This window comes from Pogoniulus pusillus, chromosome 6, assembly GCF_015220805.1.
Source record: "Pogoniulus pusillus isolate bPogPus1 chromosome 6, bPogPus1.pri, whole genome shotgun sequence".
Lineage (NCBI taxonomy): Eukaryota > Metazoa > Chordata > Aves > Piciformes > Lybiidae > Pogoniulus > Pogoniulus pusillus.
In genome coordinates, this window is record NC_087269.1 from 396,324 (window position 1) to 417,172 (window position 20,849).

The following is a 20,849-nucleotide window of genomic DNA, read 5'->3' on the forward strand; positions in this document are numbered from 1 at the left end:
TGGTGGCACCTAGGAAGGGTTAAAGGTGCCACTCTCTGCTGCCCTCTCCCAGTGCCTCCCCTCAGCAGGGGCTGTCTGGTGGCCGTGGGCTGAAGGGCATTTGGGTGCCCAAGCCTGGAACGAGATGACCGTGGGGGACCTTGGGGTGCCTGCTGGGACAGTGGTGTCTTTGGGTGCCCATGGGGTCACCAGTGCCCTTTGGGTGCCCGTGGTGGCACTGGGGTGCCCATGGGGTCACCAGTGCCCTTAGGGTGCCCGTGGTGGCACTGGGGTGCCCATGGGGTCACCAGTGTCCTTTGGGTGCCCGTGGTGGCACTGGGGTGCCCATGGGGTCACCAGTGCCCTTTGGGTGCCCGTGGTGGCACTGGGGTGCCCATGGGGTCAGCAGTGCCCTTAGAGCTGCAGGCAGAGATGAGGCAAGGATAGGCAGGGGTCAGGTAGGGATCAGGCAAGGATACAGGCAAGGATGAGACAAGGATCAGGCAGGGCTGCAGGCAGGGATTGGGCAGGGTTGCAGGCAGAGATGCAGAGAGGGATCAGGTAGGGGTTGGGAAGGGCTGCAGGCAGGGAGCAGGCAGGGAGCAGGCAGGGAGCAGGCAGGGTGGGGTCAGGAAGGCAATGTTGGGGTGGGAATAGGAAGGAAGAGGAGCAGGATGTGACCCATATGGGGAATTCCAGGGGAAGGGAAACTGGGAAGCATCCTGCAGGGCTCCAGGATAAACAGGGAGAGGAGCTGGGAGCTGCTGAGCTGCAGCCCGAGCAGAGCTGGAGACAGGAATGGGGGGGCAAGGGGTGAGGGCACCGAGGGCAAGGGCTGGCACCTGCCCCCCGGGCACAGCCAGCACAGGAAGGCTCCAGGCTGGGGCAGAATGGCTGGAAAGGGCCTGGGGGGAAAGGGCCTGAGGGGGGCTGGTGGCAGCAGCTGGAGAGGAGCCAGGGGGTGCCCAGGTGGGCAAGGAGGGCAGCAGCAGCCTGGCATGGAGCAGCAGTGGTGTGGGCAGCAGCAGCAGGGCAGGGCTGGTGCCCCTGGGCTGGGCACTGGGGAGGGCACAGCTGGCAGGCTGGGGGCAGGGCTGGGCACAGCAGTGGCAGGAGGAGCTGCAAGGGCTGGGGCAGGGCACGGAGCAGGGCAGCAGAGCTGGGCAAGGGTGTGGTGCCCTGGGGCAGGTTCAAGGATTGCTCTTGATGATCCTGAAGGTCTTCCCCAACCAACCCAACCCTTTGGGTTTATGCCATGCCCCAGCACAGGCTTGGCCTGGCAGTGCCATCCTGGGGGCACCATCCCTGTCCTACCCCAGCCTCAGTGGCAACCAAGGTCACCTCCAACCTCCCCTCCCCTTTCTGTGGGCTCCTGAAGGAGGCTACCAAGGAGCCTTGGAAGGTCACCAAGATCCCTGGAAGGGGCACAGCCAACCCGGCCAAGCTCCCCTCTGCCCTGCCCCAGCCGCGGCACCATCTCCACCGCCGCTTAACCTCCTCCTGCCCTTCCTGCAGGCCCCTGAGGAGCAGCTGGCAGCGGCGGCAGGCAGCGGCGGCAGGCAGCAGCGGCTGAGCAGCGGCAGGCAGCGGCTGGAGGCAGCAGCGGCTGAGCAGCGGCAGGCAGCGGTCGGAGGCAGCAGCGGCAGGCAGCGGCTGAACAGCAGCAGGCAGCAGCAGAAGGCAGCAGCGGCAGGCAACGGCAGGCAGCAGCGGCTGGAGGCAGCAGCGGCAGGCAACGGCAGGCAGCAGCTGAAGACAGCAGCAGCTGGAGGCAGCAGCGGCAGGCAGGGCAGGCAGCGCCTGAAGGCAGCGGCAGCGGCAGGCAGCAGCGGCTGGAGGCAGCAGTGGTTGAGCAGCAGCAGGCAACAGCAGTCAGCAGCAGCTGGGCAGCGGCAGGCAGCGGTTGAAGACAGCAGCAGCTGGAGGCAGTAGTGGCCGGGCAGCGGCAGGCAGGGCAGGCAGGGCAGGCAGGGCAGGCGGCAGCGGCAGGCAGCGGCAGGCAGGGCAGGCAGCAGCGGCAGGCAGTGGCAGGCAGCAGCGGCTGGGCAAAGGCAGGCAGCAGCGGCAGGCAGCAGCTGAAGGCAGCAGCAGTTGAAGGCAGCAGTGGCAGGCAGCGCCTGAAGGCAGCGGCAGGCAGGGCAGGCAGGGCAGGCAGCGGCAGGCAGGGCAGGGCAGGCAGCGGCAGGCAGGGCAGGCAGCGGCAGGCAGGGCAGGGCAGGGCAGGCAGCGGCAGGCAGCGGCAGCGGCAGGCAGGGCAGGCAGGGCAGGCAGCGGCAGGCAGCGGCAGGCAGGGCAGGCAGGGCAGGCAGCGGCAGGCAGCGGCAGGCAGGGCAGGCAGGGCAGGCAGCGGCAGGCAGCGGCAGGCAGGGCAGGCAGGGCAGGCAGCGGCAGGCAGCGGCGGGCAGCGGCAGGCAGCAGCGGCAGGCAGTGGCAGGCAGCGGCAGGCAGGGCAGGGCAGGCAGCAGCTGAAGACAGCGGTAGCGGCAGGACAGGCAGCGGCAGCGGCGATGCAGAGCATCAAGGTGGTGGTGGTGGGCGACGGGGCGGTGGGCAAGACCTGCCTGCTGATCTGCTACACCACGCAGGCCTTCCCCCGCCACTACATCCCCACCGTGTTCGACAACTACAGCGCGCAGCAGACGCTGGAGGGCAGAACCTTCAGCCTCAACCTGTGGGACACGGCCGGGCAGGAGGAGTACGATCGCCTGCGCACCCTCTCCTACCCCCAGACCGACGTCTTCATCATCTGCTTCTCCATCGCCAGCCCCCCCTCCTACGAGAACGTGCGGCACAAGTGGTACCCGGAGGTGTGCCACCACTGCCCCAGCGTGCCCGTCCTGCTGGTGGGCACCAAGAAGGACCTGCGGACGCACCCCGAGACGCTGCGGCGGCTGCGGGAGCAGGAGCAAGCCCCCATCAGCAGGCAGCAGGGGCTGAGCCTCTGCCGGCAGATCCGCGCCGTGCGCTACCTCGAGTGCTCGGCGCTCCGCCAGGAGGGCGTCGAGGAGGTGTTCGCCGAGGCCGTGCGGGCGGTGCTCAACCCCAGCCCCGCCAAGCCCAAGAGGTCCTGCGTCCTCTTCTGAGGTGCCAGCCTGGCACCGCCCCCGCCCCCGGGGCTCGCAGTGCCAAGCAGAAGCTTTTCCTCGCACCCTCCCCCCCCCCCCCCCCCTGCGGCGGAGTCTCCGCGGATGTGCCCTCGGGGGTGGCGGTGCCAGGGCTGGCGGCCCCCAGGCTGTGCCAGGGCGGGAGCTGGGCTGTGCTGACACAGACACCGTCCTGGGGACGATGGGCACCTCCCGGCCCCGGGGCACCTCCTGACCCTAGGGCACTGCCCGACCCCGGGCACCTCCCGACCCCGAGGCATCTCCTGACCCTAGGGCACTGCCCGACCCCGGGCACCTCCCGACCCCGGGACATCTCCTGACCCTAGGGCACTGCCCAACCCCGGGCACCTCCCGACCCCGGGGCATCTCCTGACCCTAGGGCACTGCCCGACCCCGGGGCACCTCCCGACCCCGGGGCAACTCCTGACCCTAGGGCACCTCCCGACCCCGGGCACCTCCCGGCCCCGGGGCATCTCCTGACCCTAGGGCACTGCCCGACCCCGGGCACCTCCCGACACTCGGGCATCTATCTCTTGACCCTGGGGCACCTCCCAGCTTCCCGACCCCGGGCACCTCCCGACCCCGGGGCACCTCCTGCCTGGCTCCTGGCACTCAGTAGATGTCTCTCTGGTCCCACCACTGCTTGCCAAGGAGCTGCTTGGCCTGGCCAAAGCCTTTCTGCCTGCCCTCAGCACCCAACAGGGACCTTCCAAACCAACCTCCTGCATCCCATGGGCACCTCCCTCCGAGCACCCCATGGGCACCTGCACCCCCACCCTGAGCACCCCACGGGCACCTGCACCCCCACCCTGAGCCCCCCACGGGCACCTGTGACCTGAGCCTGGCCCCGTGGGGAGCTGCCACCTTCCCCTCCTGCACCGTGGCACCTCTGTGCCCTTGGCCACCTCCCAGAGCTGCTGCGGGGTGGTCCAGGAGGTCTCCTGTGGGGTGGGGAGGTTGGGAGGAGCCTGGGTGCTGCCAGGGGACTGTGCCCCTGTGCCAGCTGGTGCCAGGGCTCTGCAGGGCAGCAGGGACCTGCTGGTGGCCAGAGGCTCCCTGAGATGTCTCTGCTGAAATAAAAGCTCCTGCCCAGGTTCTTGCTCTCCTCTGCTCTCCTGCCTGGGGCCAAGGGTGGGGGCATCCCTGGGGACACCCTGGGGACACCCAAAGATGTCCCCAGGCTGAGCTGGACCTCTTCATCCTGCCCAGCAGCAAGCTAAGGGTGCCCAATGGCTGCCCAGGGCACACCAAGGTGCCACCACCATGGCCAACTCCAGGCCCTGGCCACCACCATGGCCACGCAGGGCCAGCAGGGCTGGGGGAGGTGGCAGCAGGTGGCCATGGGGACACTGCTCCGGGGGGAGGGGACACTGGAGAAGGAAGGAATGGGATCCCCATGGCCTCATCCTGCTCCCACTGCTGGGATCCCCATGGCCTCATCCTGCTCCCACTGCTGGGATCCCCATGGCCTCATCCTGCTCCCACTGCTGGGATCTCCATGGCCTCATCCTGCTCCCACTGCTGGGATCTCCATGGCCTCCTCCTGCTCCCACTGCTGGGATCTCCATGGCCTCCTCCTGCTCCCACTGCTGGGATCTCCATGGCCTCCTCCTGCTCCCACTGCTGGGATCTCCATGGCCTCCTCCTGCTCCCACTGCTGGGATCTCCATGGCCTCCTCCTGCTCCCACTGCTGGGATCTCCATGGCCTCCTCCTGCTCCCACTGCTGGGATCTCCATGGCCTCATCCTGCTCCCACTGCTGGGATCTCCATGGCCTCATCCTGCTCCCACTGCTGGGATCTCCATGGCCATCTCCTGCTGGCTCTGGTGGATCTCCACGGCCTTGTCCTCTGCCACCATGGGCACCCTCAGTGGCGCCTGGGTGCCAGGCAGGGCTGTGCCCAGGCCTGGAGGCCTCTCACCATCAGCCATCTCCTCCAGGACCAGAAGGGTGCAGGTGAGAGGGGGTCCAGGTGCAGCAGATGGTGGCAGGAGATGAGGACCTTGGGGTGGGGCACTGGGAGTGGCAGCAGGATGAGCTCCAGGTGCATGTGCCACCCCCCAGTGCCACCACCCAAGCTCCATGTGCCACCCCCCAGTGCCACCACCCAAGCTCCACGTCCCACTCCCCAGTGCCACCACCCAAGCTCCATGTGCCACCCCCCAGTGCCACCCCCCAAGGTCCCTGTCCCACCCCTCAGTGCCACCACCCAAGCTCCACAACCCACTCCCAGTGCCACCACCCAAGCTCCATGTGCCACTCCCCAGTGCCACCACCCAAGCTCCACAACCCACTCCCAGTGCCACCACCCAAGCTCCATGTGCCACTCCCCAGTGCCACCACCCAAGCTCCACAACCCACTCCCAGTGCCACCACCCAAGCTCCACAACCCACTCCCCAGTGCCACCACCCAAGCTCCATGTGCCACCCCCCAGTGCCACCACCCAAGCTCCACAACCCACTCCCAGTGCCACCACCCAAGCTCCATGTGCCACTCCCAGTGCCACCACCCAAGCTCCGTCTCCTCCACTCCCCCCCAAGGTCCCTGTGCCACCCTCAAGCTCCACCATCCCCTCCCAGCTCCCTGCCCTTCACCCCACTCCCCAGCCCCACCACCCCCCACTCTCCACCTCCTCCCTCCCAGCCTGGTGTCCCACGAAGGGATGGGGACCCAGAGGCCACCCTGGGCCCACCCAGAGGCCAAACTGGGAGGAGGTGACCTGGAGGCTGTGCCAGGAGGTGGCCTGGAGGCACTGCCAGGAGGTGCCCCAAGCCCTCAATGCTTTATTTCAGCCCAGACAGGCCTGGGCAGGGTGGGGACAGCCAGAGAGGGACAGGAGGGTTGGCAGGGACCTGCTGCAAGGGAGCAGCCCTGGGAGCTGCAGGGCTGAGCCTGGAGGCAGCTCAGGGTCCCTGCTGCTGCCTGGTGCCAACAGGAGGAGCAGTTCCGTGGAGCCTCCATGGTCCTGCCTGGTCCAGCTGAGAGCTTCCCGAAGCCAGGAGAGCTTCAACCTCCTCCTGCTGCCTGCTCCTCTTCCACAGCTGCCAGCACCAACACCCACCCAGGGGCCACCAGCCCCGGGCCAAGGGGCCACCAACTCCCCCTGCCACTGGTCCCCTGGCACCATGGCAGATGAAGGCTCCCGAGGGTCCCACCAGCATCCTCCTCTTGAAGCACCACTGAACCTCAGCAGATCCCAGCCCAAAGCACCTCTGAACCTCAGCAGATCCCAGCCCAAAGCACCTCTGAACCTCAGCAGATCCCAGCCCAAAGCACCTCTGAACCTCAGCAGATCCCAGCCCAAAGCTCCTCTGAACCTCAGCAGGTCCCAGCCCAAAGCACCTCTGAACCTCAGCAGGTCCCAGCCCAAAGCACCTCTGAACCTCAGCAGGTCCCAGCCCAAAGCACCTCTGAACCTCAGCAGGTCCCAGCCCAAAGCACCTCTGAACCTCAGCAGATCCCAGCCCAAAGCACCTCTGAACCTCAGCAGATCCCAGCCCAAAGCACCTCTGAACCTCAGCAGATCCCAGCCCAAAGCACCCAACCTGGTCTAGAGCTGGAGCAGAGCACCCAACCTGGTCTAGAGCTGGAGCAGAGCACCCAACCTGGTCCAGAGCTGGAGCAGAGCACCCAACCTGGCCTAGAGCTGGAGCAGAGCACCCAACCTGGCCTAGAGCTGGAGCAGAGCACCCAACCTGGCCTAGAGCTGGAGCAGAGCACCCAACCTGGCCTAGAGCTGGAGCAGGGCACCCAACCTGGCCTAGAGCTGGAGCAGAGCACCCAACCTGGTCCAGAGCTGGAGCAGAGCACCCAACCTGGCCTAGAGCTGGAGCAGAGCACCCAACCTGGCCTAGAGCTGGAGCAGGGCACCCAACCTGGCCTAGAGCTGGAGCAGAGCACCCAACCTGGTCTCAAACTGGAGCAGGGCACCCAACCTGGCCTAGAGCTGGAGCAGGGCACCCAACCTGGTCTCAAACTGGAGCAGGGCACCCAACCTGGTCCAGAGTTGGAGCAGAGCACCCAACCTGGTCTAGAGCTGGAGCAGAGCACCCAACCTGGTCCAGAGTTGGAGCAGAGCACCCAACCTGGTCTAGAGCTGGAGCAGAGCACCCAACCTGGTCCAGAGCTGGAGCAGAGCACCCAACCTGGTCTAGAGCTGGAGCAGAGCACCCAACCTGGTCTAGAGCTGGAGCAGAGCACCCAACCTGGCCTAGAGCTGGAGCAGAGCACCCAACCTGGTCCAGAGCTGGAGCAGAGCACCCAACCTGGTCTAGAGCTGGAGCAGAGCACCCAACCTGGTCCAGAGCTGGAGCAGAGCACCCAACCTGGTCTAGAGCTGGAGCAGAGCACCCAACCTGGTCTAGAGCTGGAGCAGAGCACCCAACCTGGTCTAGAACTGGAGCAGGGCACCCAACCTGGCCTAGAGCTGGAGCAGGGCACCCAACCTGGCCTAGAGCTGGAGCAGGGCACCCAACCTGGTCTCAAACTGGAGCAGGGCACCCAACCTGGTCCAGAGCTGGAGCAGAGCACCCAACCTGGTCTAGAGCTGGAGCAGAGCACCCAACCTGGCCTAGAGCTGGAGCAGGGCACCCAACCTGGTCTCCAACTGGAGCAGAGCACCCAACCTGGCCTAGAGCTGGAGCAGAGCACCCAACCTGGCCTAGAGCTGGAGCAGGGCACCCAACCTGGCCTAGAGCTGGAGCAGAGCACCCAACCTGGTCCAGAGCTGGAGCAGGGCACCCAACCTGGCCTAGAGCTGGAGCAGAGCACCCAACCTGGTCTAGAGCTGGAGCAGAGCACCCAACCTGGCCTAGAGCTGGAGCAGGGCACCCAACCTGGCCTAGAGCTGGAGCAGGGCACCCAACCTGGCCTAGAGCTGGAGCAGAGCACCCAACCTGGTCCAGAGCTGGAGCAGAGCACCCAACCTGGCCTAGAGCTGGAGCAGAGCACCCAACCTGGTCTAGAGCTGGAGCAGAGCACCCAACCTGGACTAGAGCTGGAGCAGGGCACCCAACCTGGCCTAGAGCTGGAGCAGGGCACCCAACCTGGCCTAGAGCTGGAGCAGGGCACCCAACCTGGCCTAGAGCTGGAGCAGGGCACCCAACCTGGTCTAGAGCTGGAGCAGAGCACCCAACCTGGCCTAGAGCTGGAGCAGAGCACCCAACCTGGCCTAGAGCTGGAGCAGAGCACCCAACCTGGTCTAGAGCTGGAGCAGAGCACCCAACCTGGCCTAGAGCTGGAGCAGAGCACCCAACCTGGCCTAGAGCTGGAGCAGAGCACCCAACCTGGCCTAGAGCTGGAGCAGAGCACCCAACCTGGTCTAGAGCTGGAGCAGAGCACCCAACCTGGTCTAGAGCTGGAGCAGAGCACCCAACCTGGTCTAGAGCTGGAGCAGAGCACCCAACCTGGTCTAGAGCTGGAGCAGGGCACCCAACCTGGCCTAGAGCTGGAGCAGAGCACCCAACCTGGCCTAGAGCTGGAGCAGAGCACCCAACCTGGTCTAGAGCTGGAGCAGGGCACCCAACCTGGCCTAGAGCTGGAGCAGAGCACCCAACCTGGCCTAGAGCTGGAGCAGGGCACCCAACCTGGCCTAGAGCTGGAGCAGAGCACCCAACCTGGTCTAGAGCTGGAGCAGAGCACCCAACCTGGTCTCCAACTGGAGAGGTCTCCTGGGCAAGGCCAGAGCAGGACTTGGGCGCTGTTGGCATCTCCGCCCTGATCTCACCTCCTCACCTTGCTCCCTCCACCTTCAAGGCCTGGGAGGCCACCAAAGCCCTTTGGGAGGACCTTGTCCCTCAACCTCCAAGCTGGAGGAGGAGGAAGCCTGAGGCAGAGCAGGAGGAGGAGGAGGAGGCTGAAGCCATCCCGTGGCAGGATGCTGGAGGCAGCTCCGGAAGCAGCAGGAGAAGCCTTTGGTGCCCTGGGAGCCCCCTCAGAAGTGCTTCTCCTCCAGCACTGAGCTCACCACCAGCTCCTTGTTGCTGAAGTCCCAGAAGGCAGTCATGTGGAAGGCCATGTTGGAGAGGACAACCAAGTACTCCAGGAAGGCAAAGATGGTGTAGACTGGGGGGGGACAAGAACCACACAGGCTGAGCACGGCCTGGGGGCAGCAGCAGCTCCTGCAGCAGCTCCTCGGGGGTTGGAGGAGCTCCTGGAGCATCTCTTCAGGGGTTGGACGAGCTCCTGGAGCTCCTCCTGCAGCCACCTCTGCAGAACGAGGTGCAGGAGATCCTGGAGCAGCTCCTTGGGAGCTGGAGGAGCTCCTGGGAGCAGCTCAGGGGCTGGAGGAGCTCCTGGGAGCAGCTCAGGGGCTGGAGGAGCTCTTGGAGCACCTCCTCAGGGACTGGAGGAGCTCCTGGGAGCAGCTCAGGGGCTGGAGCAGCTGCTGGAGCAGCTCAGGGGCTGGAGGAGCTCAGGGGCTGGAGCAGCTCAGGGGCTGGAGCAGCTGCTGGAGCAGCTCAGGGGCTGGAGCAGCTGCTGGAGCAGCTCAGGGGCTGGAGCAGCTCAGGGGCTGGAGGAGCTCAGGGGCTGGAGCAGCTCAGGGGCTGGAGCAGCTCAGGGGCTGGAGCAGCTGCTGGAGCAGCTCAGGGGCTGGAGCAGCTGCTGGAGCAGCTCAGGGGCTGGAGCAGCTGCTGGAGCAGCTCAGGGGCTGGAGCAGCTCAGGGGCTGGAGCAGCTGCTGGGGGCAGCTCAGGGGCTGGAGCAGCTGCTGGGGGCAGCTCAGGGGCTGGAGCAGCTGCTGGAGCAGCTCAGGGGCTGGAGCAGCTCAGGGGCTGGAGCAGCTCAGGGGCTGGAGCAGCTCAGGGGCTGGAGCAGCTGCTGGGGGCAGCGGGGGCGGTGCTGAGGAGCTCCCCCCCGGCCCCGGGGCTGGGGAGGAGCTGTGCCGGTCCCGGGGGGCCGGGCCGGGGCCGGTGCTCACCTCCGGGGCTGCAGTAGAGGTTGTGGTGCAGGTAGACGCCGACGGCGCAGGCGAAGGTGAGGAAGGTGGAGAGGAAGAGCAGCTGCTTCCAGCGGTAGGACCTGCGCTCCTGCAACGGCCACGGCAGCCTCACCGCCTGCCCTGCCCTGCCCTGCCCTGCCCTGCCCTGCCCGGGCACTGCCAGGGCACTGCCAGGGCACTGCCAGCGCCACCCACACCCTCCCCCCGCACCCCTGCGGCACAGGCAGCAGCTGCCAGCAGCCAGCGCGGCCCCGACGGGTGCCAGGGAGGGTGGTGGCACCGACAGTGGCCGAGGGCACAGCCTGGCACCTGCCCCCCGGGCACGGCCAGCACAGGAAGGCTCCAGGCTGGGGGCAGAGTGGCTGGAAAGGGCCTGGGAGGTTGGTGGCAGCAGCTGGAGAGAAGCCAGGGGGTGCCCAGGTGGGCAAGGAGGGCAGCAGCAGCCTGGCATGGAGCAGCAGTGGTGTGGGCACAGGGGCAGGGCAGGGCTTGTGCCCCTGGGCTGGGCACTGGGGAGGCCACAGCTGGCAGGCTGGGGGCAGGGCTGGGCACAGCAGTGGCAGGAGGAGCTGCAGGGGCTGGGGCAGGGCACAGAGCAGGGCAGCAGAGCTGGGCAAGGGTGTGGAGGAGCAGGAGGAGGCTGTGCAGGAGCTGTGAGGAGCAGCTGAGGGAGCTGGGGCAGGGCTGAGGCTGCAGCAGAGGAGGCTGAGGGCAGCCCTTGTGGGGCTCTGCAGCTCCCTGGCACCCCTGGCTGTGGCCAAGCAGTGCCCTGCTGCTGCCTCTGCTGCTCCTCAGCACCAGCCTCAGCCTTCTGCTGCCTGGCAGCAGCCTGGAGCCAGCTGGGGCCAAGCTCTGTGCTGAGGGCTGTGCCCAGAGGAGATGGGCTCAGGCTGTGCCAGGGCAGGTGGAGGCTGTGCCTGAGGAGCACTTTGTGGCCCTGGAGGGTTGTGCCAGGCCTGTGCCAGGCTGCCCAGGGCAGTGGTGCAGTGGCCATGGCTGGAGGGGCTGGGCAGGGCTGGGGCCGTGCTTGGCCTCCATCACCTCCAAGGTCTCCTCCAACCCATTCCCTTCCCTCTCTCCCAGCCACCCAGCTCCTGGACACCCCCAAAAGCAGAACCCCCCCACAGTGCCCACCCGTGGAGCTGCTGCCCTGCAGCTGGCACCTAGGGGCCACCAGGAGCTGCTCCAAGTGGTGCCAGCAGCAGGGCTGGAGAGGGAGGAGGAGACTTGGGGAGCCCCAGGGCAGGGCTGGAGCTGCAGGAGGGCACTTGGGGAGCCCCAGGGCAGGGCTGGAGCTGCAGGAGGGCACTTGGGGAGCCCCAGGGCAGGGCTGGAGCTGCAGGAGGGCACTTGGGGAGTCCCAGAGCAGAGCTGGAGCTGCAGGAGGGCACTTGGGGAGCCCCAGGGCAGAGCTGGAGCTGCAGGAGGGCACTTGGGGAGCCCCAGGGCAGGGCTGGAGCTGCAGGAGGGCACTTGGGGAGCCCCAGGGCAGGGCTGGAGCTGCAGGAGGGCACTTGGGGAGCCCCAGGGCAGGGCTGGAGCTGCAGGAGGGCACTTGGGGAGTCCCAGAGCAGAGCTGGAGCTGCAGGAGGGCACTTGGGGAGCCCCAGGGCAGGGCTGGAGCTGCAGGAGGGCACTTGGGGAGCCCCAGGGCAGAGCTGGAGCTGCAGGAGGGCACTTGGGGAGCCCCAGGGCAGGGCTGGAGCTGCAGGAGGGCACTTGGGGAGCCCCAGAGCAGAGCTGGAGCTGCAGGAGGGCACTTGGGGAGCCCCAGGGCAGGGCTGGAGCTGCAGGAGGGCACTTGGGGAGCCCCAGGGCAGAGCTGGAGCTGCAGGAGGGCACTTGGGGAGCCCCAGGGCAGGGCTGGAGCTGCAGGAGGGCACTTGGGGAGCCCCAGGGCAGAGCTGGAGCTGCAGGAGGGCACTTGGGGAGCCCCAGGGCAGGGCTGGAGCTGCAGGAGGGCACTTGGGGAGCCCCAGGGCAGGGCTGGAGCTGCAGGAGGGCACTTGGGGAGCCCCAGGGCAGGGCTGGAGCTGCAGGAGGGCACTTGAGGGGGTCCCAGGGCAGGGCTGGAGCTGCAGGAGGGCACTTGGGGAGCCCCAGGGCAGGGCTGGAGCTGCAGGAGGGCACTTGGGGAGCCCCAGGGCAGGGCTGGAGCTGCAGGAGGGCACTTGGGGAGCCCCAGGGCAGGGCTGGAGCTGCAGGAGGGCACTTGGGGAGCCCCAGGGCAGGGCTGGAGCTGCAGGAGGGCACTTGGGGAGCCCCAGGGCAGGGCTGGAGCTGCAGGAGGGCACTTGAGGGGGTCCCAGGGGGCTGTGTCTGGGTGCTGGGAGGGGACTTCCCCCTGGCTCTGGAGGCTTCACGTGAGACAACCTCCTCTGTGGTCACAGGAGGAGGAGGAGGAGGAGGAGGAGGAGGAGGAGGAGGAGGAGGAGGAGGAGGAGGAGGAGGAGGAGGAGGTCTCTGAGAGCCTCACCTCAGGCTTTCCACCGCCAACCCCTGCCGGAAAGACCCAACCCAGCCCTGCCCTTCCCCCCTAAGCAGGGCACAGCCAGAGGAACACCCAGAGAGGAGGAGGAGGAGGAGGAAGATAGCTCCCGGTGGTGTCTCCAGCAGCTGCAGACACAACCACCCCCATCCTGTCCTGCTGGGCACTTCTGCAGCCCCCAGAGAGCTCTGAGGAGCTTCTGGAGGAGCTTCTGAGGGCCCCAAAATGCTCTGAGGAGCTTCTGGGGCCCTCAACCCTTCTCCACTTCCTTCCTCTCTTCCTCCTCTATTTCCCCTTCTCCCTCTCCTCCCCCTCAGCCTCCCCTCTGCCCCAGCTGCCCCCTGCTGCAGGGCACTGCTTGGCCACAGCCAGGGGTGCCAGGGAGCTGCAGAGCCCCACAAGGGCTGCCCTCAGCCTCCTCTGCTGCAGCCTCAGCCCTGCCCCAGCTCCCTCAGCTGCTCCTCACAGCTCCTGCACAGCCTCCTCCTGCTCCTCCACACCCTTGCCCAGCTCTGCTGCCCTGCTCTGTGCCCTGCCCCAGCCCCTGCAGCTGCTCCTGCCACTGCTGTGCCCAGCCCTGCTCCCAGCCTGCCAGCTGTGGCCTCCCCAGTGCCCAGCCCAGGGGCACCAGCCCTGCCCTGCTCCTGCTACCCACACCACTGCTGCTCCACTTGGACCTGGAGGAGGTGGCCCCAGCAGTGCCAGCCCCAGCTGAGCCCTGGCATGCAGCTGAGCAGGCCACCAGCAGGGGAAGCCCCAGGAGGTGCCACCCAGCCTGCCCCAGCTGCGTGCCAGTGGCACTGACTCACGGCAGAGCCCAAATTGTGCCATCACAAGACCCTGCTGGGGTGGCCAGGCCAAGCTGCAGGGACAAGATAAGGCTGGCACCTGCTTATCACAGCCTGGCATCCATGCCCACGTGCCTGCTGGCACCTCCAGGCCTCGGCCAGCTCTGCCCAGACACAGCCAATCTGGTGGCCCTGGTGCCAGCCACCCTGCAGGAGGAACCTGCCCAGCCTGGGCCTGCCCTGGGCCACAGCTCCATCTGGTGCCACAGGGCCCTGCTGCAGGGCACCGGGGCCTGCCCTGCCCCCACCCCGCAGCTCTCACTGCAGCGAGATGCTGAGACTGGGCAGGGACAGACACAGAGCAGCCAAAGCACCCAATGCAGGAGCTGCCCTGCCCCCAGGGACGGGCACTGGGGTGGGTGGGGAGAGAGCCCCCAGGGGAGGGAGCCCAGACCTGCCCCTGCCCTGCCCTGCCCTGTTCTGCCCCTGCCCCTGCTCTGCCCCTGCCCTGTTCTGCCCTGCCCTGCTCTGCCCCTGCTCTGCCCCTGCCCTGCTCTGCCCCTGCCCTGTTCTGCCCTGCCCTGCTCTGCCCCTGCTCTGCCCCTGCCCTGCTCTGCCCCTGCCCTGCTCTGCCCCTGCCCTGTTCTGCCCTGCCCTGCTCTGCCCCTGCTCTGCCCCTGCCCTGCTCTGCCCTGCTCTGCCCCAGCCCTGCTCTGCCCCTGCCCTGTTCTGCCCTGCTCTGCCCCTGCCCTGCTCTGCTCTGCCTCTGCCCAGACCTGCCCCTGCCCAGCACCACCCACCCACGGCCTCAGCACCACAGCTCTGCCCCTTGCCAGCCCCTCCAGCCATGGCCACTGCACCACTGCCCTGGGCAGCCTGGCACAGGCCTGGGCAAGCCTCCAGGGGCACAAAGTGCTCCTCAGGCACAGCCTCCACCTGCCCTGGCACAGCCTGAGCCCATCTCCTCTTACCCAACCACTCCACAGCCTCCTCCTGCTCCTCCACACCCTTGCCCAGCTCTGTGCCCTCCTCTGTGCCCTGCCCCAGCCCCTGCAGCTGCTCCTGCCACTGCTGTGCCCAGCCCTGCCCCCAGCCTGCCAGCTGTGCTCTCCCCAGTGCCAGCCCAGGGGCACAAGCCCTGCCCTGCTGCTGCTGCCCTGGCAAGTGGCAGCCTGCAGGCAGCACAGCAGCAGGAGGCTCAGGGCTCACAGCCTCAGCCCTCAGCTCACAGCCACCCCTGGACAAGAAGCCCTCCAGAGGCTCCTCTGCTGGGGGGTTTGGAGCCAAAGGGCTTCTGGAAGCTTCTCATGCAGGTCTGTGGGCCAGGAGAAGGGTCTGGAGCAGGAGCCAGGATGGAGCAGAAGGCTGAAGCAGGCCCTGGAGCCAGCCCTGAGACTGCAGCAGCCTCCCCTGCAGCTCCCCCCCTGCCAGGGGCCCAGCAAGCCCCTGCAGCCCCTGCCCAGCCTCCTCCTGAGGGGGTGGCACGGGGGGAGTGGGTGAGGGAACAGGGCAGAGGAGGGGCAGGGAGCTCAGGAGGGGCAGAGGGACACAGGTGGAGCTCTCATGGGAGGCTGCAGACCTGAGCTCCTGCTCTGGTCACCCTCCAGCAGCTCCAGCACGCTGCAGGGCAGCTCCAGGCAGGCGCCAGGAGGCCCTGGGGGCACAGCTCTGGCACCCAGGAGGCACTGAGGGCACAGCTCTGGCACCCAGGAGGCCCTGAGGGTTGGAAGCTTCCCAGAGGAGAGGACTCCCTGAGCCTCTCTGGGCAGCCTGCTCCAGGCCTCCAGCAGCCTCACCCCACCCAAGCTGCCTCCAATGCCACCTCCTGCCTGCCACTTGCTGCCCCTTGGCACCCTTTGGGTCAAGTGCTGAGCTCTGGTGCCCAGCACCACGCTGGCCCCTCCTGGAGATCAGGGGAGCAGAGCAGAGCAGAGCAGAGCAGCAGGAGGCTGTACCTGGGGACTTACTGTGTGCTTCTTGGTCATCCTCCAGAGGATGCAGGTCAGCAGCTTGTGCCCCAGGGCAGAGCTGATGAAGAGGATGAAGGCATTCTCGTGGATGGCTGCGGGGCAGGGGGCACAGAGGGCTGCTCTGAGAGCCTGCTGCTGCAGGAGGGGGGAAGGGGCAGGGAGAGGGGGAGAGGGGAGGGCAAGGGGGGCAGGGAAGGAAGGAGGGAGGGAGGAGGGAGGCAGGGAAGAGGGAAGGAGGCAAGGAGGAGGGAAGCGAGGGAGGGAGGAGGGAAGGGAGGGAGGGAGGAGGGAAGGGAGGGAGGGAGAGAGGCAGGGAGGAGGGAAGGGAGGCAGGGAGGAGGGAAGGGAGGCAGGGAGGAGGGAAGGGAGGCAGGGAGGAGGGAGGGAGGCAGGGAGGAGGGAGGGAGGCAGGGAGGAGGCAGGGAGGAGGCAGGGAGGGAGGCAGGGAGGAGGGAAGGGAGGAGGGAGAGAGGCAGGGAGGAGGCAGGGAGGAGGGAAGGGAGGCAGGAAGGAGGGAAGGGAGGGAGGGAGGCAGGGAGGAGGGAGGAGGGAAGGGAGGCAGGGAGGAGGGAAGGGAGGCAGGAAGGAGGGAAGGGAGGCAGGAAGGAGGGAAGGGAGGGAGGGAGAGAGGCAGGGAGGAGGGAGGAGGGAAGGGAGGCAGGGAGGAGGGAAGGGAGGCAGGAAGGAGGGAAGGGAGGGAGGGAGAGAGGGAGGCAGGGAGGAGGCAGGGAGGGAGGGAGGCAGGGAGGAGGGAAGGGAGGAGGGAGGCAGCTCGAAGGCTGCTCCAGGAGCAGGGCAGGGCAGAACCGGCCCTGGGGCAGGAGGAGGAGCTGGAGGTGGTCTGAGCACAGCCGTGGGGCAGAGGAGCGTGGGGAGGGCCCGCAGAGGGGGTGGCATTATGGGATGGGCTGGGAGAGCTCCGGAGGGGGTGGAAGAGGCTGGGCTGCAGAGGACACAGGAGGCGTGGGGGGGTCCAGAGGCGGTGGAGCCGCGGCAGGGCTGGGCAGGGGGCAGCAGCAGCTCCTCACCCCTCTGCCCCTGCCCGCCCCGGGGGCTCTGCCCTCCCCCAGCGCCCCCAGCTGCCTGCTGGGCACCTCCTGGTGCCCTCCCCCAGCTGCCCTCCCCGCAGGGGCAGGCGGCCGGGGGGGCCCTACCGTAGTTCTCGGAGGAGGAGACGTAGGTGAGGATGAGGAGGGCGAGGTTCTCGAGCAGGCTGAGCAGCAGGGTGCAGTGGCAGAGGCGCAGGTAGGCAGGGTGGGGGCAGGGGCAGCTCCGGTAGTGGTTCCAGTAGGTGAAGGCCACCAGGAGGCGCGGGGCGGAGTGCAGCCCCACGCAGAGCCTCCAGACCCAGCGCTGCGGAGCCTCCGCCCCCACGGCCGCGCTGATGGAGGGCAGGAAGTTGGGCACCTGCGGGCACGGGGCACGGGCACCTGCTGGGCACACTGCGGGCAGGCTGAGGGCGGCCCCAGCCCTGCCCCAGCACCACCCACCCATGGCCCCAGCACCACAGCTCTGCCCCTTGCCAGCCCCTCCAGCCATGCCCACTGCACCACTGCCCTGGGCAGCCTGGCACAGGCCTGGGCAAGCCTCCAGGGGCACAAAGTGCTCCTCAGGCACAGCCTCCACCTGCCCTGGCACAGCCTGAGCCCATCTCCTCTGGGCACAGCCCTCAGCACAGAGCTTGGCCCCAGCTGGCTCCAGGCTGCTGCCAGGCAGCAGAAGGCTGAGGCTGGTGCTGAGGAGCAGCAGAGGCAGCAGCAGGGCACTGCTTGGCCACAGCCAGGGGTGCCAGGGAGCTGCAGAGCCCCACAAGGGCTGCCCTCAGCCTCCTCTGCTGCAGCCTCAGCCCTGCCCCAGCTCCCTCAGCTGCTCCTCACAGCTCCTGCACAGCCTCCTCCTGCTCCTCCACACCCTTGCCCAGCTCTGCTGCCCTGCTCTGTGCCCTGCCCCAGCCCCTCCAGCTCCTCCTGCCACTGCTGTGCCCAGCCCTGCCCCCAGCCTGCCAGCTGTGCCCTCCCCAGTGCCCAGCCCAGGGGTACCATCTCTGCCCTGCTCTGTGCCCTGCCCCAGCCCCTGCAGCTCCCCCTGGCAGAGGCAGAAAGTCCTTTCCTAAGGCCTCAAATGACTCCTCCAGCAGACAGCTGAGCTGTGTGGAGCTTCACCAGGCTCCCTCCTCCTCCTCATCACTGCCGAGTGCTCAGGACAGAGAAGCATGGCATGGGCTGGGCAGGAGGCACCTCCCAAGGTGATGGAGTCTTGGCATGGGCTGGGCAGGAGGCACCTCCCAAGGTGATGGAGTCTTGGCATGGGCTGGGCTGGAGGCACCTCCCAGGCTCACCCATCCCAGCCTGCAGCCAGCAGGGCCAGCCCCAGGCAGAGCAGGCAGCTCAGAGCCCAAACCCCCTGCCCTGGGGTGCTGCCAGCCAGGGGGCAGCTGCCAACCTCTCTGGCTGCCCTGGCACAGGCTCTGCCCAGCCTCCTGCTGCACAACTTCCTCCCCCCTCCTGCACAGCTTCTCTGCTGCAGCTCCAGAGCCTCCCCCTTGGCCTGCCCCAGCAGCTCCTGCTCCAACCTCTGTGCCCAGCTCTCTCCTGGGCCCCTGCCAGCCCTGCCAGGCTGTGCAGGCTGCTGGAGGGGGCAGTGCCCTGCAGCTGGGGGGCAGAGCTCTCTTACCCCACAGTGGGTGGCTGTGGTCTCCTGGAAGTGGAAGAGCAGGGACCAGGTGACACAGAAGAGGAAGCCAAAGAGGGGGCAGGAGACTGTGCCCAGGGCCAGGGTGGTGAAGCGCAGCCTGAAGAGGATCCCCTCCCGGTCCAGGGGCACCCTGGGCACCTGGAACATCCTGCTGGGGCTGCCAGGGGGCTGCATCAGGGCACTCTGCCTGCTGCCTGGGCACAGAGAGCTGGGCAGGAGCCTCCCCTGGCACAGCCTGCAGCCCTGGGCACAGGGAGCTGGGCAGGAGCCTCCCCTGGCACAGCCTGCACCAGGGAGCTGGGCAGGAGCCACCCCTGGCACAGCCTGCACCAGGGAGCTGGGCAAGAGCCACCCCTGGCACAGCCTGCACCAGGGCACTCTGCCTGCACCCCTGGGCACAGGGAGCTGGGCAGGAGCCACCCCTGGCACAGCCTGCACCAGGGCACTCTGCCTGCACCCCTGGGCACAGGGAGCTGGGCAGGAGCCACCCCTGGCACAGCCTGCACCAGGGCCCTCTGCCTGCACCCCTGGGCACAGGGAGCTGGGCAGGAGCCACCCCTGGCACAGCCTGCACCAAGATCCCCCCCAGCCTGGAGCCTCCTGCCCTCAGCCACAGCTCCTCAGCCTGGGCAGCCCTGGCCAGGGTCCAGCCTGGCTCAGCCTGGCAGGGTCAGGGCCAGGCTAAGTCTGCCTTGGCCACGGAGTGACCCCCAGAGACCCCTGAGGCTGCTGGGGCTCTCCTCCTCCCACCACCCCAACGCCCCCCCGGAGCCATCACCCCCCCAGGACACCCCCAAAGCCATCACCTCCCCAGGACACCCCCAAAGCCCCCCCGGAGCCATCACCCCCCCAGGACACCCCTAAAGCCATCACCCCCCCAGGACACCCCCAAAGCCCCCCCGGAGCCATCACCCCCCCCAGGACACCCCCAAAGCCCCCCCGGAGCCATCACCCCCCCCGGACACCCCCAAAGCCCCCCCGGAGCCATCACCCCCCCAGGACACCCCCAAAGCCCCCCCCGGAGCCATCACCCCCCCAGGACACCCCCTAAAGCCATCACCCCCCCAGGACACCCCCAAAGCCATCACCTCCCCTAGGACACCCCCAAAGCCCCCCCCGAGCCATCACCCCCCCCCAGGACACCCCCAGAGCCCCCCCGGAGCCATCACCCCCCCAGGACACCCCCAGAGCCCCCCCCGGAGCCATCACCCCCCCAGGACACCCCCAGAGCCCCCCCAGGAGCGCCCCCCCGGAGGCCTCTCACCGCTCAGCTCCCTGCACACAGCTCCATGCCCCGACCCGGCACCGGCTCCGGCACCGCAACTCCTCCTTCCTCCTCCTCCTTCCTCCTCCTCCTCCTCTTTCTCCTCCTCCTTCCTCCTCCTCCTTCCTCCTCCTTCCTCCTCCTTTCCTCCTCCCCACTTCCTCCTCCTCCTTCTCCGTCTCCTCCTCCTCCTCTTTCTCCTTCTCCTTCCTCTTCCTCCTCCTCCTCTTCCTCTCCACCGCCCGCCCCTTCCTGCCGCGATAGCGCCGCCACCGGAGGCAGTGCCGAGCAGTGCCGCCAGGGGGCGCCCGCACCGCACCGCTCGCACCGCAGCGCCCCCTGTCCGCAGCGACCCCTGCCGGCGCCCCCTGCCCGCAGCGCCCCCTGTCCGCAGCGCCCCCTGCCGGCGCCCCCTGCCCGCAGCGCCCCCTGTCCGCAGCGACCCCTGCCGGCGCCCCCTGCCCGCAGCGCCCCCTGTCCGCAGCGCCCCCTGCCGGCGCCCCCTGCCCGCAGCGCCCCCTGCCCGCAGCGCCCCCTGTCCGCAGCGCCCCCTGCCGGCGCCCCCTGCCCGCAGCGCCCCCTGTCCGCAGCGCCCCCTGTCGGCGCCCCCTGCTCGCAGCGCCCCCTGCCGGCACCGCCCCCTGTCCGCAGCGCCCCCTGCCGGCGCCCCCTGCTCGCAGCGCCCCCTGTCCGCAGCGCCCCCTGTCGGCGCCCCCTGCCCGCAGCGCCCCCTGTCCGCAGCGCCCCCTGTCGGCGCCCCCTGCCCGCAGCGCCCCCTGTCCGCAGCGCCCCCTGCCCGCAGCGCCCCCTGCCGGTACTGCCCCCGCAGCGCCCCCTGCCCGCAGCGCCCCCTGCCGGCACCGCCCCCGCAGCGCCCCCTGCCCGCAGCGCCCCCTGCCGGCACCGCCCCCGCAGCGCCCCCGGTCCGCAGCGCCCCCTGCCGGCACTGCCCCCGCAGCGCCCCCTGCCCGCAGCGCCCCCTGCCGGCACTGCCCCCGCAGCGCCCCCTGTCCGCAGCGCCCCCTGCCGGCACTGCCCCCGCAGCGCCCCCTGCCCGCAGCGCCCCCTGCCGGCGCCCCCTGCCCGCAGCGCCTCCTGCCGGCACCGCCCCCGCAGCGCCCCCTATCCGCAGCGCCCCCCTATCCGCAGCGCCCCCTGCCCGCAGCGCCCCCTGCCCGCAGCGCCCCCTGCCGGCACCGCCTCCGCAGCGCCCCCTGTCCGCAGCGCCCCCTGTCCGCAGCGCCCCCTGCCGGTACTGCCCCCGCAGCGCCCCCTGCCCGCAGCGCCTCCTGCCGGCACCGCCCCCGCAGCGCCCCCTGCCCGCAGCGCCCCCTGCCGGCACCGCCCCCGCAGCGCCCCCTGCCCGCAGCGCCCCCTGCCGGTACTGCCCCCGCAGCACCCCCTGCCCGCAGCGCCCCCTGCCCGCAGCGCCCCCTGCCGGCGCCCCCTGCCCGCAGCGCCCCCTGCCCGCAGCGCCCCCTGCCCGCAGCGCCCCCTGCCCGCAGCGCCCCCTGCCCGCAGCGCCCCCTGCCCGCAGCGCCCCCTGCCGGCGCCGCCCGCGCCCCCTCCCAGGCCCCTATAGGCTGCTGCGCATTGCGTCCCCCCTCCCGTGACGTCATCA

At 69.1% G+C, this 20,849-nt stretch overlaps 3 protein-coding genes and 1 long non-coding RNA gene across 6 annotated transcripts; 2 read left to right on the top strand and 2 right to left on the bottom strand.

The window, feature by feature from the left end:
- The first annotated feature begins 2,486 nt into the window (after positions 1-2,486).
- RHOG (ras homolog family member G) lies at positions 2,487-4,177 on the top strand. Its single transcript, XM_064145583.1, has one exon. It carries the CDS (start codon positions 2,487-2,489, stop codon positions 3,060-3,062), a length of 576 nt encoding a protein of 191 aa, XP_064001653.1. The 3' UTR covers positions 3,063-4,177.
- Positions 4,178-5,817: 1,640 nt separating this feature from the next.
- Positions 5,818-6,922, bottom strand: LOC135176430 (uncharacterized). Its single transcript, XR_010302644.1, has 2 exons — positions 6,721-6,922; positions 5,818-6,630 (listed from the first exon to the last, which is right to left on the bottom strand). It is a non-coding gene; the product is annotated as an uncharacterized LOC135176430 (long non-coding RNA).
- Positions 6,923-8,923: 2,001 nt separating this feature from the next.
- PGAP2 (post-GPI attachment to proteins 2) lies at positions 8,924-19,312 on the bottom strand. 3 transcript variants are annotated; one of them, XM_064144135.1, is made up of 6 exons: positions 19,229-19,312; positions 17,944-18,121; positions 16,425-16,677; positions 15,256-15,362; positions 10,004-10,112; positions 8,924-9,148 (listed from the first exon to the last, which is right to left on the bottom strand). In XM_064144135.1, the coding sequence occupies exons 2-6, from the start codon at positions 18,109-18,111 to the stop codon at positions 9,018-9,020; spliced, it is 768 nt and encodes a 255-aa protein (XP_064000205.1). In that variant the 5' UTR covers positions 18,112-18,121; positions 19,229-19,312; the 3' UTR covers positions 8,924-9,017. The 3 variants fall into 3 exon arrangements, with proteins under 3 accessions (XP_064000205.1, XP_064000204.1, XP_064000202.1); XM_064144134.1 differs by having other exon boundaries at positions 15,268-15,362; positions 17,944-18,154; positions 19,229-19,305; XM_064144132.1 differs by having other exon boundaries at positions 17,944-18,154; positions 19,229-19,305.
- Positions 19,254-20,841, top strand: LOC135175762 (basic proline-rich protein-like). The gene is made up of 2 exons (XM_064144054.1): positions 19,254-19,278; positions 19,493-20,841. The coding sequence occupies exons 1-2, from the start codon at positions 19,254-19,256 to the stop codon at positions 20,839-20,841; spliced, it is 1,374 nt and encodes a 457-aa protein (XP_064000124.1).
- Positions 20,842-20,849: the final 8 nt, after the last annotated feature.

Bases quoted from the DNA above. Each gene is read 5' to 3' on its own strand.
- PGAP2 (XM_064144132.1), bottom strand. From the start codon at position 18,138: ATGCAGCCCCCTGGCAGCCCCAGCAGGATGTTCCAGGTGCCCAGGGTG. The intron at 16,678-17,943 runs GTAAGAGAGCTC...CCGTGCCCGCAG, and splicing joins CCACAGCCACCCACTGTGGG to GTGCCCAACTTCCTGCCCTC. The intron at 15,363-16,424 runs GTAGGGCCCCCC...CCTGCCCCGCAG, and splicing joins CTCCTCCTCCGAGAACTACG to CCATCCACGAGAATGCCTTC.
- RHOG (XM_064145583.1), top strand. From the start codon at position 2,487: ATGCAGAGCATCAAGGTGGTGGTGGTGGGCGACGGGGCGGTGGGCAAG.
- LOC135175762 (XM_064144054.1), top strand. From the start codon at position 19,254: ATGCCCCGACCCGGCACCGGCTCCG. The intron at 19,279-19,492 runs GCACCGCAACTC...CTGCCGCGATAG, and splicing joins CCGACCCGGCACCGGCTCCG to CGCCGCCACCGGAGGCAGTG.